At 47.1% G+C, this 13241-nt stretch overlaps 1 protein-coding gene across 1 annotated transcript; it reads left to right on the top strand.

Moving 5' to 3' along the window:
* Positions 1-3840: 3840 nt before the first annotated feature.
* LOC105490210 (RAS like family 11 member A) lies at positions 3841-10751 on the top strand. The gene is made up of 5 exons (XM_011755612.3): positions 3841-6487; positions 7555-8113; positions 8533-8589; positions 8688-8767; positions 10068-10751. The coding sequence occupies exons 2-5, from the start codon at positions 7633-7635 to the stop codon at positions 10533-10535; spliced, it is 1086 nt and encodes a 361-aa protein (XP_011753914.2). The 5' UTR covers positions 3841-6487; positions 7555-7632; the 3' UTR covers positions 10536-10751.
* Positions 10752-13241: the final 2490 nt, after the last annotated feature.

Genomic DNA, 13241 nt, shown 5'->3' with positions numbered 1-13241 from the left:
CAGGCGCCTGCCATCACACCGAGCTCATTTTTTTGTATTTTTAGTAGAGACGAGGTTTTGCCATGTTGGCCAGGCTGGTCTCCAACTCCTGACCTCACATGATCTGCTCGCCTCGGCCTCCCAAAGTACTGGGATGACAGGCGTGAGCCACTGCACCCAGCCCAACTTGCTGGTTTTTTTAACTTCAGCCTGCAGACTTGCAAAAACCAGCAAATAAACCAAGCAGCCCTTCCTGTGCCTTCCTCCTCCCTTTCATAGCTAAATTTCCTGGTCGCCCACTGCAAATCTGGCTTCCGCCTCCACCACTGTGATGAAACTGTACTCTTAAAGGTTACCAAAAGCTTGCTAATTAACAAATGTAGATACTTTTTCCCAATTTAATCTTAGCCACATAATAATTGACAGAGTAACAAATTTTTTCTCTTGCAGAGGGTTCTGTTTCTTCTCCCTATCTGACCCCCTTCTATCCTCATTCTGGGCCCCTCCTAGATGTTCCACGTTTGTCTCTCCCTTCTTTATAAATTATTCCTGGGTTATCTAAGCCAGAGGTTCTTAAAGTATGGTCTCCCAGCTGGCAGCATCAGCATCATCTGAGACCTTGTTAAAAATGCAGACCTGCCCGAGACCCGCCAAATCTGAACTTCTGGGGATGGGGCCCAGCACTTTGTATTTACCAAGCTCTCTGAGTGAGTAAGATACACGCTCAAGTTTGAGAACCACTGGTCTACATCTTTAGTCTTCTCTGATACTTGAGACTCAGTTGCAGAGCTCACATTCTCTGAAGCCCGAGATCTGTAGTTCCATCTCCCTCTTGGGCAGCTCCATCTGGATGTCCTGCAGATTAGGTTTTATAAGTGGGGAGATAATTAAATTGAAACCTCCAAGCTTTGAGTAGTGTGTGTGTGTGCTGATAAGATTACATGTCTGCTTTGAAATGCAGGTCCTGAGCAACCACCACAGATTGTGCATTTATAAATTAACCTCTTACTGTCCGATTTCCCTTCTTACACGTCAGTGAAAATGAAGAAAAATATCCTAACTATAAATTTTTTCACCCTATTTTTAAGTAATAGCCATGATTGTAAGTGAGGCTGTGTGGTTCCTTGAACTTTGACCTCAAGTCTGTTCCGTTCTAACCAGGTATCTTTTAAGGCCTTCTATTTTTCAGTTGAAACCAGTCTCAAAGGGTTAGATAAAATATATCACCCTCTTTTTTGAAGTTTTCTTCTGAATGTTGTGGCAGAAACACACACTCAGGTTCTTACCTCTTCCATATTCCCTCTTGTGTAGTATTAGCATTTCTCTGTAGTAGGATGGAAAATTTGCTAAAATGTAAATTCCTAAAATATGAACAAGGTAGGTTTATCTTAATTCTTTTTTGTGCACAAGACAAAAGATTTAAAACTGGGTTGGATTTATTTGGAATGAGTGTTTATAGCATATTTCTTCACCCTAGCTCCCATTAGAAAAAAATTGATAGTAAAAATCCTCCACAGAATCTGTTCAACCAGTTGCTAGGTTATGAATAATAACAGTGAGGCAGCAGCTGCAGCTGCTGTTGCTGAGGTAGAAAATGTGCGCAGAAGAGTGAATAAGCAGCTGAGGCTCTGCACTGTGATTCTTTTCAAACAGCCGCGTATGGCGAGGAGCTGTTGACAGGCCACCACACAAAACCACTAATGGAAGAGGGACACAAATGCTGTCTTACACACTTCTCCAGCAAGACTCGGATTTATGGAAATCATTTGGATTGGAAAATAAGTGGAATACTCTTTACTGTCTCTATAAAATGAGATGATAGCTTAGCTCAAGTGAAGATGACTGGATTTTTTTGGTTCCACCTAAGAAGGAAGAGAGGTTCAGATTAAATTAGTTGCTCATGGGAGATGAGTAAGTAAACAGTTCTAAGATCTTTGAGGTCAGAGACCATATCGTTTTGTTTTGTTTTTGTTTTTTAAGACAGGGTCACCCAGGCTGGAGTGCAGTGGCACAATCACGGTTCACTGCAGCCTTGAACTCCTGGGCTCAAGGGATTCTCCCACTTCGGCCTCCCAAAATGCTGGGATTACAGGCAAGAGTCACCGCACCAGGCCCATATTCTATTATTTGTAAGCTCCTAGTACTCATACTGTTGTATGTGCGATCTGCTCTTTTTATATCTGTGAGTTCTGCATCCATGGATTCAACCAAGCTGGGATGGAAAATATTGGGACAAAAAATTGCATCTGTTCTGAACATGTACAAACTTTTTGCTTGTCATTATTCCCTAAACAATACAGTATAACTATTTACATAGCATTTACATTTTATTAGGTATTATAAGTAATCTAGATATGATTTAAAGTAGGAAGGAAGGGCCGGGCGCAGTGGCTCATGCCTGTAGTCCCAGCACTTTGGGAGGCCAAGGTGGGTGGATCATTTGAGGTCAGGAGTTTGAGACCAGCCTGGCCAACATGGTGAAACCCCGTCTCTACTAAAAATACAAAAATTATCCGGGCATGGTGGCGCACACCTATAATCCCAGCTACTCAGAGGCTGAGGCAGGAGAATTGCTTGAATCTGGGAGGCGGAGGTTGCAGCGAGCCGAGATCATACCACCACCGCAGTCCAGTCCGAGCGACAGAGTGAGACTCCGTCTCAAAAAATAAAGTAGGAAGGATGTGCATAAGTTATATGAAAATACGACACTCTTTTTATATCAGGGATTTCAGCATCCCTGGATTTTGGTATCCTCAGTGTGTCCTGGAACTAACGCCCTACAGATAACCTGAGAAACAACTGTAGAAGGAGCTCTCCTCCTTCTCAAATGATTAATGGCTTTCCATAGCCCCTCAGTAAACTTTTTAGCATGCCATTCAGTCTGGTTCCCAGCCTTTTGGGTCACTTACCACATCCTTCTCACTGTTGAGACTACTCAGAGTTCCTCACACTTGCCATGTACCTTCATGGTTTTGCGCATGCTGTTCCCTCAGTTTGACATGGCCCTTCCCTGGTTTCCACCGATCACACGTGACTCACACTTGCAGCCCAGTTCATGCCTCCCTGAAGCTTTCCCTGATACTTGGGTCAGACCTAACTCTCCCTGTGGCAGCTCTGTTGGAGTTTGCATCCTGACCTGCTCTGGCCTTCCATTATCAACACAGTGTTCTACAACCTGCTTGCTTTATTTTGTATTTATTTTTTTGAATTTTGAACTTTTTGAGACAGGGTCTTGTTCTGTTGCCCAGGCTGGAGTGCAGTGGTATGATCATAGCTCACTGCATCCTCAATCTCCTGGGCTCAAGCAATTTTCCCACCACATCTCGAGTACTTGAGACAACAGGTGTGCACCACCATGCCTGGCTAATTTTTCTTTTCCCTTCCCTCTGCTCCCCTCCCCTTCTTTCTCCCTCCCTCCCTCCCTCCCTCCGTTCCTCCCTCCCTCCGTTCCTCCCTCCCTCCCTCCGTTCCTCCCTCCCTCCCTTCATCCATCCTCTTCCCTCCCCTCCCCTTCCTTCCCCTCCCTTTTTTCCTCCTTTTTTTCTTTCTTTTTTCTCTTTTTGTAAAGACAGGGTCGAAAACGCTTCAAGCAATCCTGCTGCCTTGGCCTTCCAAAGTGCTGGATTACAGGTGGGAGCCACTGTGCCCGGCTCTGTATCCTGCCCTCTATACCTGTGGAATGTGCCAGAATTAAAACTCAGAGGGCTTGAGGCCTGCACCACTATATGGCTGTATGACTTTGGATAAGTTACTCAATTTGTCTAAACCACAATTTAGAGGATATTCACCTGTTTCACAGGATTAATTAAAAATTAAGATAATATTTTAGAATTTTCTTGGTAAACTCAGCAGTTATAAATAATAGTGAATTTGGTAAATTCTTCACTACAGGGATGTCTGTGAAGGCAGGCAGGAGTGTGTTATACTTTGCTGTCTTAGTAAATGTTCACTGCTCTTTGTGTTCTGTGCCAGCACTTATCACAGAGCCTCACAGAGTCAATTTTCAGTAATTTTGCCAGCTGAGTTGAAGTAAAGTAGGGAACTGGTAGAGGACAGAGCCGTGATTCCTGTTTAGGGAGAGCACCTCAAAGGCAGGGGCTCTGAGGCTCCAGTAAACTCAGTAGTCGAGGACTTAGGATATACAGGAAAGGGAGTTGATGTTGGGTTATGGCTGGGGTGGGGGAGTTGTTTGTGAACAAGATGGGGACCCTTGGCAAAGTTTTGCCTGGTGACTAGAATTCAAGCTTTTATTTGACTGGGAAAGAGTTAATAACTTCCCAAGACTGCTATTATTTGCATATTACCAAACTCTGGCCTTTATACTCATTCTGAACACCCACAGATTTGTATATCTGTATCCATGCCTACGCATTTCTATTATCTTTTTAAAACCACTTCAGCATGCCTGTTATATTGGTTGCACCACAGTTTTACATAACGCTGGACACAAATTTAAAATGAAATGGCAGAACACAAGCAGCAACGGTTTAGACAAGGCTATTTATAATTCTACAGTTCAGTCATTTATTGTCTTCACTAGAAGGTCATGGATTATTTTATACAGTTATAAATGCAAAGAGCTCTTCCAAGGAGAATGAAATCACATGTTGAACTCTTCTGAGCAAAGGTGCAATGTAATTGCAAAGTGGAACATAATTATCACTGGGCAGAGAACAGTCTTAGGAATCTTCCTTATTGGCAGACCTTAAGCTACGATGGTCTTATTCCAGACTGGGAATGTAAAACAGAGAAGGAGGTGAAGAGAGACAGAGATATGCAACATTCCACCAAGAAAGGACTCTTCCCTTGAAAGTGCTGGATTTTCACTCCAGGAAGGGGAATAGGGTTTATGGCCGATCTCCTTGGCAATCATTCTCTCTGTGAGTTCTTCATTTTGAATGGGGGTGGTGGTATGTCCAGCTAGAGGGAGGAATCATGATTGTCTAAACTAGTCGTGGCCATCCCATTCTTTGCTAGATACTTGAGTAATATCTTTCCCAGTTTGTTCTGGCCAGTGAGATGTAAGAGAAAGTCTGCTGAGTTCTTGTGAGAACTGCTTTATTTCATAATTAAAGAGAACAACTAACAGAATACTTCCTTCCCTTCCTGTTTGGGTGAGGATGCTGCGGGAGCCACCCTGCATCTATGAAGGAGAAGTCAAGGGAATCTGAGAGACAACAGCCCAGACCCCCATCACAGAGCTGCACGTGACCCTGGAACTTAAGTTTCCAGTTGTTCCCTATATATATATATATATCCAGTTGCAACCAATATAACAGGCATGCTGAAGTGGTTTTAAAAAGATAATAGAAATGCGTAGGCATGGATACAGATATACAGCTACCATTGTCTTTATGGTGCCTTTTCCCCCATCAGGGAGGAAGGTGCCCTGCTTCAAGTCTTTCCAGTTAAACTGCAGTTTAACAGAGAAAATTGCCTTATGAACAGCCAAAAGTCAGTACAACTTAAATATGGCAGTTTATCTCAGGACATCTCCCAGCACACGTCCTCCTGAGAGCAAGTTGCTCTCAAAACCAAGGCAATGGGAAAATGGTCAGAAACATGACTTCTATATTTTCCAGTTCATACACTGAAGACACCATTCATTCATTCATTCATTCATTCATTCATTTGGAAAGTCAGCCAGTGAACAAACATTTATTAAGGACCTTGCCAGTCCCAGGTGCCACTATGTGCTGGGTACTCGAGTCACAAGCTAGAGTCCCTGTCCTCCTGGAGACAGACATGAAACAAACATTCTACCAGAAAGTAATGATAGTTGAGATCAGTGCCCTGAGAGCAAGTAACTGCAAGATAGGGGTGGGGACAGTGGCAGTGATCAGAGACGGCTTCTCCAAGGGAGGAACATGTAAACTGAAGAAACCATCTAGTCTAGTTTACTTCAGGATTATTCAGAATTCTGCAGATGAGAAATGAGAACAGTAGGGATACAGAGAGGGAGACACGAAGAAATATAGGAGGAGAAATGATGGAACTTGGTGATTAATCAATGTGGAAGTGAGAGAGTGGGTAGACTCAAGGATGTCTCCCAGGCTTGGGCCACTGGGTGGATGGAGACACATTCATTAGCATGGTCAATTACAAAAATGGGCCCCATTCTCCACCACTCTCTGCTTCCTTGCCCTTTTCACATGTGACTCTTCTGCTGTTTCCACAAAGGGGTGGAGTGCATTTCCCTATTCCTTGAATTTGGGCTGGCCCCATGACTTTCTTTGACCAACAGAATGCAGCAGGAAGGGATGGGTTCGACCTCAAGGCCTGGGTCTCAAGAGGCCTTGTCCATTTCCACCCACTCTCTCGGAACTCTGCTCAGCTACCATGAGGGTAGGCCCTGGCCAACCTGCTGAAAAGAGACACGTAACTCAGTCACTACCCTCCCTCATGACGCCAACAGCTGCCAGACATGAGTAAGGCTATCCAAGGGCAGCCAGCCCCCACCTCCAGAACCTGGAAGCTCCCTGCAGATGCACCAAAGGGCTCAACAACTGTAAGTGATTGTTGTTCTAAACCATCTAGTTTGGTGTGGTTTGTCATGCAGCAAAAACTGGTACAACCAGGGTAGAGAAAGGTGTGAATAAGGGTGGGGCTGTCTAATAGGCAATTAGGTGAGACTGGAACACAGGAGGCCAGAAGCCAGAAAGTCTTCTAACTGTTCAAGGTTAAAGTCCTCAGGCTTCTGCCGTGCTGTTTCTGGTGGGCTCCGGAAATCCAAGAACCAGTCCATAGCTCTCTTTTGTGTCCTGTTCCTCACACTGCCCCCCACCCCACCCTAGACCCCACCATACACCTAGAAGTAAATACTTGGATAATGAAGCAAATGCATGACTCAAGCACATAGGATAGTATTAATGATGGATAGTTAGTGGAGAGCCAGGGCCGCCAGCCGGTGGAGTGCTCATGAGTGTTCAGGAATGAGCCAGTGCAATCCCTGCCTGCAGAAGAGGGGCTGGTAATGGATACTGAGCTGCTAACCATCACTGCCCCTAAGGGGACTTCATCTATCCCTAGCAAGGTCATAGTAACTGCAGTTGCCTCCACTGATACTAATTCAGAGCTCTTGCCCCCGCCCTCCCTTTTCCCATATTAACGTCATCCGTTAGCACCTTTTCTTTTCTTTTCTTCTTTTTTTTGAGACGGAGTTTCGCTCTTGCGGTCCAGGCTGGAGTGCAGTGGTGCCATCTCGGCTCACTGCAACCTCCGCCTCCCGGGTTCAAGAGATTCTCCTGCCTCAGCCTCCCGAGTAGTTGGGACTACAGGCGCCAACCACCACGCCCCGCTAATTTTTGTATTTTTAGTAGAGACAGCGTTTCGCCATGTTGGCCAGGCTGGTCTTGAACTCCTGACCTCAGGTGATCTTGCCCACCTCGGCCTCTCAAAGTGCTGGGATTATAGGCGTGAGCCACCGCGCCCACCGCCTTAGCACGTTTTAAAAACAAAAAGGGCAACGTTTTACAGGAATCGGTCTCTCCCATTGTTGCAGAAACATCCAGCTGATCGCACTTTTTCTTCTTTCTTCTCTCGCCAACTCGTAACTCATCTCAAGTTCACCCACAGGTCTAGTGACTCCGGCTGGCTGCTGCGGGGTGAGGAGACTCGCAGAGTGCCTGACTAGAGGCCGCCCGCGCGCTCTGGATGGTGGCCGTATCTTCAGGGTCTGGGCCCCGGAGCCGCAGTCCTGCAGCAGAGCGCCTGGAGCCGCAAGCAGCGAGCAGCCCGGCGAACCGCACAGCCTCGGCGATAGTCAGCTCCGCGGCCTCTGCTCCCGCCCCTCCCGTCAGCTCCGGGAAGGGGCGGAGACGAGGAGGAGCTGGGGCGGCCGCCGCGCTCCCGGGCGCACCAAGCCCTTTAAAAGCCGCGGGTCTTGACAGCTGTGCTGGCAGCCGCCGCGGTCCCGGACTCCTAGTCCCGCACTCCCAGCTGGCGAGCCGGCTCCGGGTGCGGCGAGACCCAGTCCGCTCGGCTTGCGCGCCGGACCGCGGGACGCGCTCCATGCGGCCGCTCAGCATGTCGGGGCACTTTCTGCTCTCACCCATCCCCGAGTCCTCCTCGGACTACCTCCTGCCCAAGGACATCAAACTGGCGGTGCTGGGCGCCGGCCGCGTGGGCAAGAGTGGTGAGTGCGGCGGGGACCCCGGGGCGGCTTCGCTCTCCGGCTCCGGCCGCGACCACTGGGGGCGCTGCGGACGGAGACAGGGAGCTTCGGCCGAAGCAGAGGGCCGGGGGGCAGGTAGAACCCGGCTGCTTTCGCGCCCGGGGGTCCGGGTCAGTCCCCGGCCTGCTTCCCCGGCGTTCCCTGGGGCATCTACTCCTGGGCTCTCGGCGGGGTTGGCGCCTGTTCGGGGATGAGGTGCGGGAGAGGTGTCCCGCCAGTCGTACTCGCGGCCGAGCCCGCGGCACCTCAGTTTTGCGGAGCCTCTGGAAGCAAGCAGTGCCCACGGTTCTGCGCCCCTCACTCCCCCCAGGGCGTCGGGGGTTCCTGGGTTTGACCCGCTTGTCCGACTCCTTCGGTTGATTTGCTCATTTCCTTTTCAGCAATGATCGTCCGCTTCCTGACCAAGAGATTCATTGGCGACTATGAACCGAATACAGGTGAGAATACTTTCACGCTCCCTGCTTTTATGCTTGCGTGTTTCTTTTTCCGGATGGGCGTTTGAGAATTGAAAAGCAAATTCTCCTTCATTCTCCAGGCAAGCTTTATTCACGTCTGGTCTACGTTGAGGGGGACCAGCTCTCCCTGCAGATCCAGGATACTCCCGGGGGCGTCCAGGTAAGAACCGCCAGGGGCAAACAGCTCACTCACACCCGTCAGACCACCCTGGTGGGCACAGCACGTAGGGCGCCCACGCAGGGCGCAGGGGTCTGAACAAGGCATCTAAACCAACCTGTGCATTTACAGGTAGGAATGGGCTCTCCACAGGGGGGGCCAGTAGTTGGGGTGTTAGAAACTCTCTAAGGGGGAGGCATGGTTAGAAGCAGCCTCCTCTTCTTAAGCACCTGACTTAACTTCACTTTGCAACCCTGGTGGGCCATCACTACTTAGGCAGGTCACACCATTTCTTCCAGAGGTAGCCGTGGAACCTTTAACAAAGAGAAAGACATTTAAAACAAAACAAAACAAAAAAACAGGTAGGATTCTAGTGGGAGAGAGTCTTCTCCCCTGGTAAGCTCTGCTTTTTTTGAGACGGAGTTTCACTCTGTTGCCCAGGCTGGAGTGCAGTGGCTGGATCTCAGCTCACTGCAACTTCCACCTGGTAGGTTCCAGCGATTCTCCTGCTTCAGCCTCCCGAGTCGCTGGGAGTACAGGCATCTGCCACAACTCCAACTATTTATTTACTTATGTATTTATTTATATTTTTTTAGTAGAGATGTGGTTTCACTATGCTGGCCAGGCTGGTCTCGAACTCCTGACGTCAAGTGATCCGCCCACCTTGGCTTCCCAAAGTGGTGGGGTTATAGGCATGAGCCACAGCGCCCGGCCAAGCACTGCTGAAGTGCTGCTGTTAATGGCTGTTCCCTCAAGTCAGTAATTGCAATCAGATAACCCCTTGGCAGAGGGTCTAGAATGTAACTTGTTTATTAACCAGTTACTAATTGCTACTCCCTTCTCCAGAGGAAAGGTCTTGTGGAAGAACCCTAAGAAAGGAATTTCTTTCTGTAACATTCTTAAGAAGTGCATGTTAAAAATATTTTTATGGGTTTGGGAATAGATATTTATCTTGGCTTATTTTCAAAGTTTTGTTTATTATGAGTTAGTGTTTCCTAAAACTTGAGCCATTCTAGTTTAAGGTCATTCTTCAGTCAGCCATGGTTCACCAAAGACTGCCTGACAAGCAAGGGGTTTAAAAATAATGCAGGGATAACAGCTAATAAAGTAACCCAGGCAGGGAGTTTGCCTGGGAATCTGCTCTTTGCATATCAAAAGCCTGCTTCTGCAGAAGCTGGGTGGAAACTGAAAACTGTTTAGCGATTTCTTTTTCAAGTGTTTCTTCAAGGGTTGCCTTGATGTTTTTGAGTTTATCTCCCACTGAGGGTTTCCTTGACTGGATGTCATTTTGATGTTTTCTCAGATCCAAGACAGTCTCCCCCAGGTCGTCGATTCCCTGTCCAAATGCGTGCAGTGGGCCGAGGGCTTTTTACTGGTCTATTCCATCACAGACTACAACAGCTACCTGTCCATCCGACCCCTTTATCAGCACATCCGGAAGGTCCACCCTGACTCTAAAGCCCCTGTCATCATTGTGGGCAACAAGGGGGACCTTTTGCATGCCCGGCAGGTGCAGACACAGGACGGTATTCAGCTAGCCAATGAGCTGGGCAGCCTGTTCCTTGAAATTTCCACTAGCGAAAACTATGAAGATGTCTGTGATGTGTTTCAGCATCTCTGCAAAGAAGTAAGCAAGATGCACGGCCTCAGTGGGGAAAGAAGAAGAGCCTCCATCATCCCTCGGCCCCGCTCTCCCAACATGCAGGACCTGAAGAGACGCTTCAAGCAGGCTCTGTCTCCCAAAGTCAAAGCCCCCACTGCACTGGGGTGAACTCAGACAGATGCCTCTCCTTTTTAATATGCATTTGTGCAGCTAAAAGACTGGGCTTCTTCCTTTTTAATCACACATTCAGAGTTTATTTTTATAAAAAGATTGATTTTCAAGTACATGTGTATTTCTGAAAATTCAGTGATTGCCTAGAAGCTGGATAAAATTTTGTTTTGGTAAAAGAACTTTTTTTTTTTTTTTTTTTTTTTTTTTTACTGTAACCACTGGCCACTTTTCCATTAAAGGCAAAATGGCAACATTGCTCATTGTTTTCTCAATGTCTTTTTATAGAAATTGTGCTTGCAGCAGCTGCCAGAACTGTCTATGCTTGCCCTCGGTCTGAACTCTGATTGGTGTCTCGCAGTGGGGAGGAGTTTGTGTAGAGAGAGTCTGTTGTGGGAGAAAGGAAAGTATGTGGAGGAGGAGAGGGATTTGAATAACTGCAGGATGTCTTTAAATGGGACACTGCCACCAGTCATGAAATTGACACTGTGTGATTTTCACGGGAAGGGGTACAGTGTGAGCTGATGCTAAAACGTTACAAGTCATGAGTAACATTTATTGGTGCAAATACAAGTTTATACTCTACGCATATTACAAAACAAAAACCCCTTTTATAGTATTCCTTATGTCAGTAAGTGGGCCCTACCACCCAAAAGTTACCTCAAAATTCTCCTTCCCTTCCAATAGGGCACCAGATCTGTCCATCCTCACTCCTGTTTTTCTCTAAAGCCTCACTCTCCCTTAATCTAGCCCTCCCTTTGACTGGCAGGCAAGACTCATGTTTCTTGGCTTCTAGAATGGCATCTTCTATTTGTCTCTTCACATCAGAACAACCCTACTAAAACTAACCCTAATCATTTTATTTCTATAAAAAACTCAACTGCTTTCCCCTTATCTACTGGTTAAGATAGACAGGAGACATGGCATCAAGATTATTTACCACCTCTCCAGGCTTATCAACCCCTCCTTCCAACACACACACCCCAACAGTCAGTCCATTCCAACAGATTGTCTTTCTCAGCCTGCTCCAGACTCTTTCATGTCTTCCTGTCTTGGCACAAACTATCCCTCTGCCTCAAATATTTTTTCCAATTCTATGTCTAATGGCTTGCTAACTCGTCTTTAAAAATCAAGTCACATGCTACGTTCAGCTCTGGGAGGCCTTCTCTGGTCTTCCTCTATTCCTGGAACATTTGTGTTATAACCCAAGCCTGTCACGTAGCTATTTGTTACTCCATTGTAAGGAGTCCCCCTCGAGGGCAGTAGCTGCATTTTATGATCCTGTATTCCAACCTTCTAGTTCAGTGCTTGCCCATAGAGTGGTAAGTTTTAAGTAAACATATAATGAATAAATGAATGAATACACCATTTATGGTGCCAAGGGTCAATGATGGGAGATCGGGAGATTACCATGAAACAAACTGTTACTTCTGCAAGGCAAGGACAGGTGTTCTGAGTAATTAAAGATTATTAGCTGTGATGGAGAGCTAATAATTAGAGATTATTAGCTGACATATGCAGCTTCTGGCAATCACAGACCATTACCCTTCCACAAGGACAGCTCTGTCCAGACCTGTGATGTCAGCACCGCTTTTCCCTGTAGTTGAACGGCGTCTACCTATACAAAATGGTGTGAAGGGTTAAGAAAATTAGATAATGCATGTCTAAAAGAGTGTCCAAATAATTAAGTAAAATATTAATTTGGTCAGGAGGCTGAGGCAGGAGAATGGCGTGAACCCTGGAGGAGGAGCTTGCAATGAGCAGAGATCGCACCACTGCACTCCAGCCTGGGTGACAAAGCGAGACTCCGTCTCAAAAAAAAAAAAAAAAAAAAAAAATCAATTTGGATTCCATCTTTTAAAAAATGCCTCACATCCTCCTCGTTTGCATGCTCTCAGAACAAAAGCTCCATCATCTGTTCTGCTTCCTGCCGTGCATCTTAACATTGCAGGTGTAGACCCAAGAACAACTGATTCTCCTAGTCCCTGCCATGCCTACAACATGTCCAGATTGCAGCCTGTCACCAGGGACTTCTCTGCCTTCAAGGAACTGAGATCAAACATCCCATGGGAAAAAGTTAAATCACAATCTAAAAGCTAAAGAATAAGACAAGAGCTGTCCACAGGCCACCTATGATCAAGTTTCAAATAAGTGAATGCTAAGAACAGAAAGTCATCTTGAACTCTTCAGGGGAGCAGGCTGTGGATCAGAAGGGTCAAAAGACGAGTCCCAAGGCCATTTCAAAGGGACTCACAGCCTTGTGGGCTCAGGCAGGCTGATGGGCCAAGCAGAAAGCACCCTCTCCTGTCTTCTTTCTCTCCCAGTATCATAAATGATTGACCTGCAGGGCTTCACGGCCAGCTTTATTCTCTGGTCCCTGAAACTGGCCCAGCACAGGAGCTGGCTTTTGCTGGTCGTGGAGAAACTTCGTTGTCTGTGGCCGCTCTTTCCCAGGCCTCCCGCTAATCAGCAGTGGGGTCTCCTGGGGATCATAGTGCTTAGGGAGTATCTGGAAGGCTCTTGGGATGGTAGCTCCAGTGATGGAAGAGGTGAGCATGGAGTTATCGGAAAGCGGTTAAACTGGAAAGTTGTGTAGGGAAGAGAGCTGAGGATATAGGCTTGGCTGAGTGCTAAGGAAGCCCTAACAGGGGAAGCTGAGCTCTAAGCCAACCTCCCCTTCCCTCACCAATGGGGAGGGCATAGTTG

Source organism: Macaca nemestrina, chromosome 16, assembly GCF_043159975.1.
Source record: "Macaca nemestrina isolate mMacNem1 chromosome 16, mMacNem.hap1, whole genome shotgun sequence".
NCBI lineage: Eukaryota > Metazoa > Chordata > Mammalia > Primates > Cercopithecidae > Macaca > Macaca nemestrina.
The sequence above is the reverse complement of the archived record's forward strand: the minus strand, read 5'-3'. Positions and strand labels throughout refer to the sequence as shown.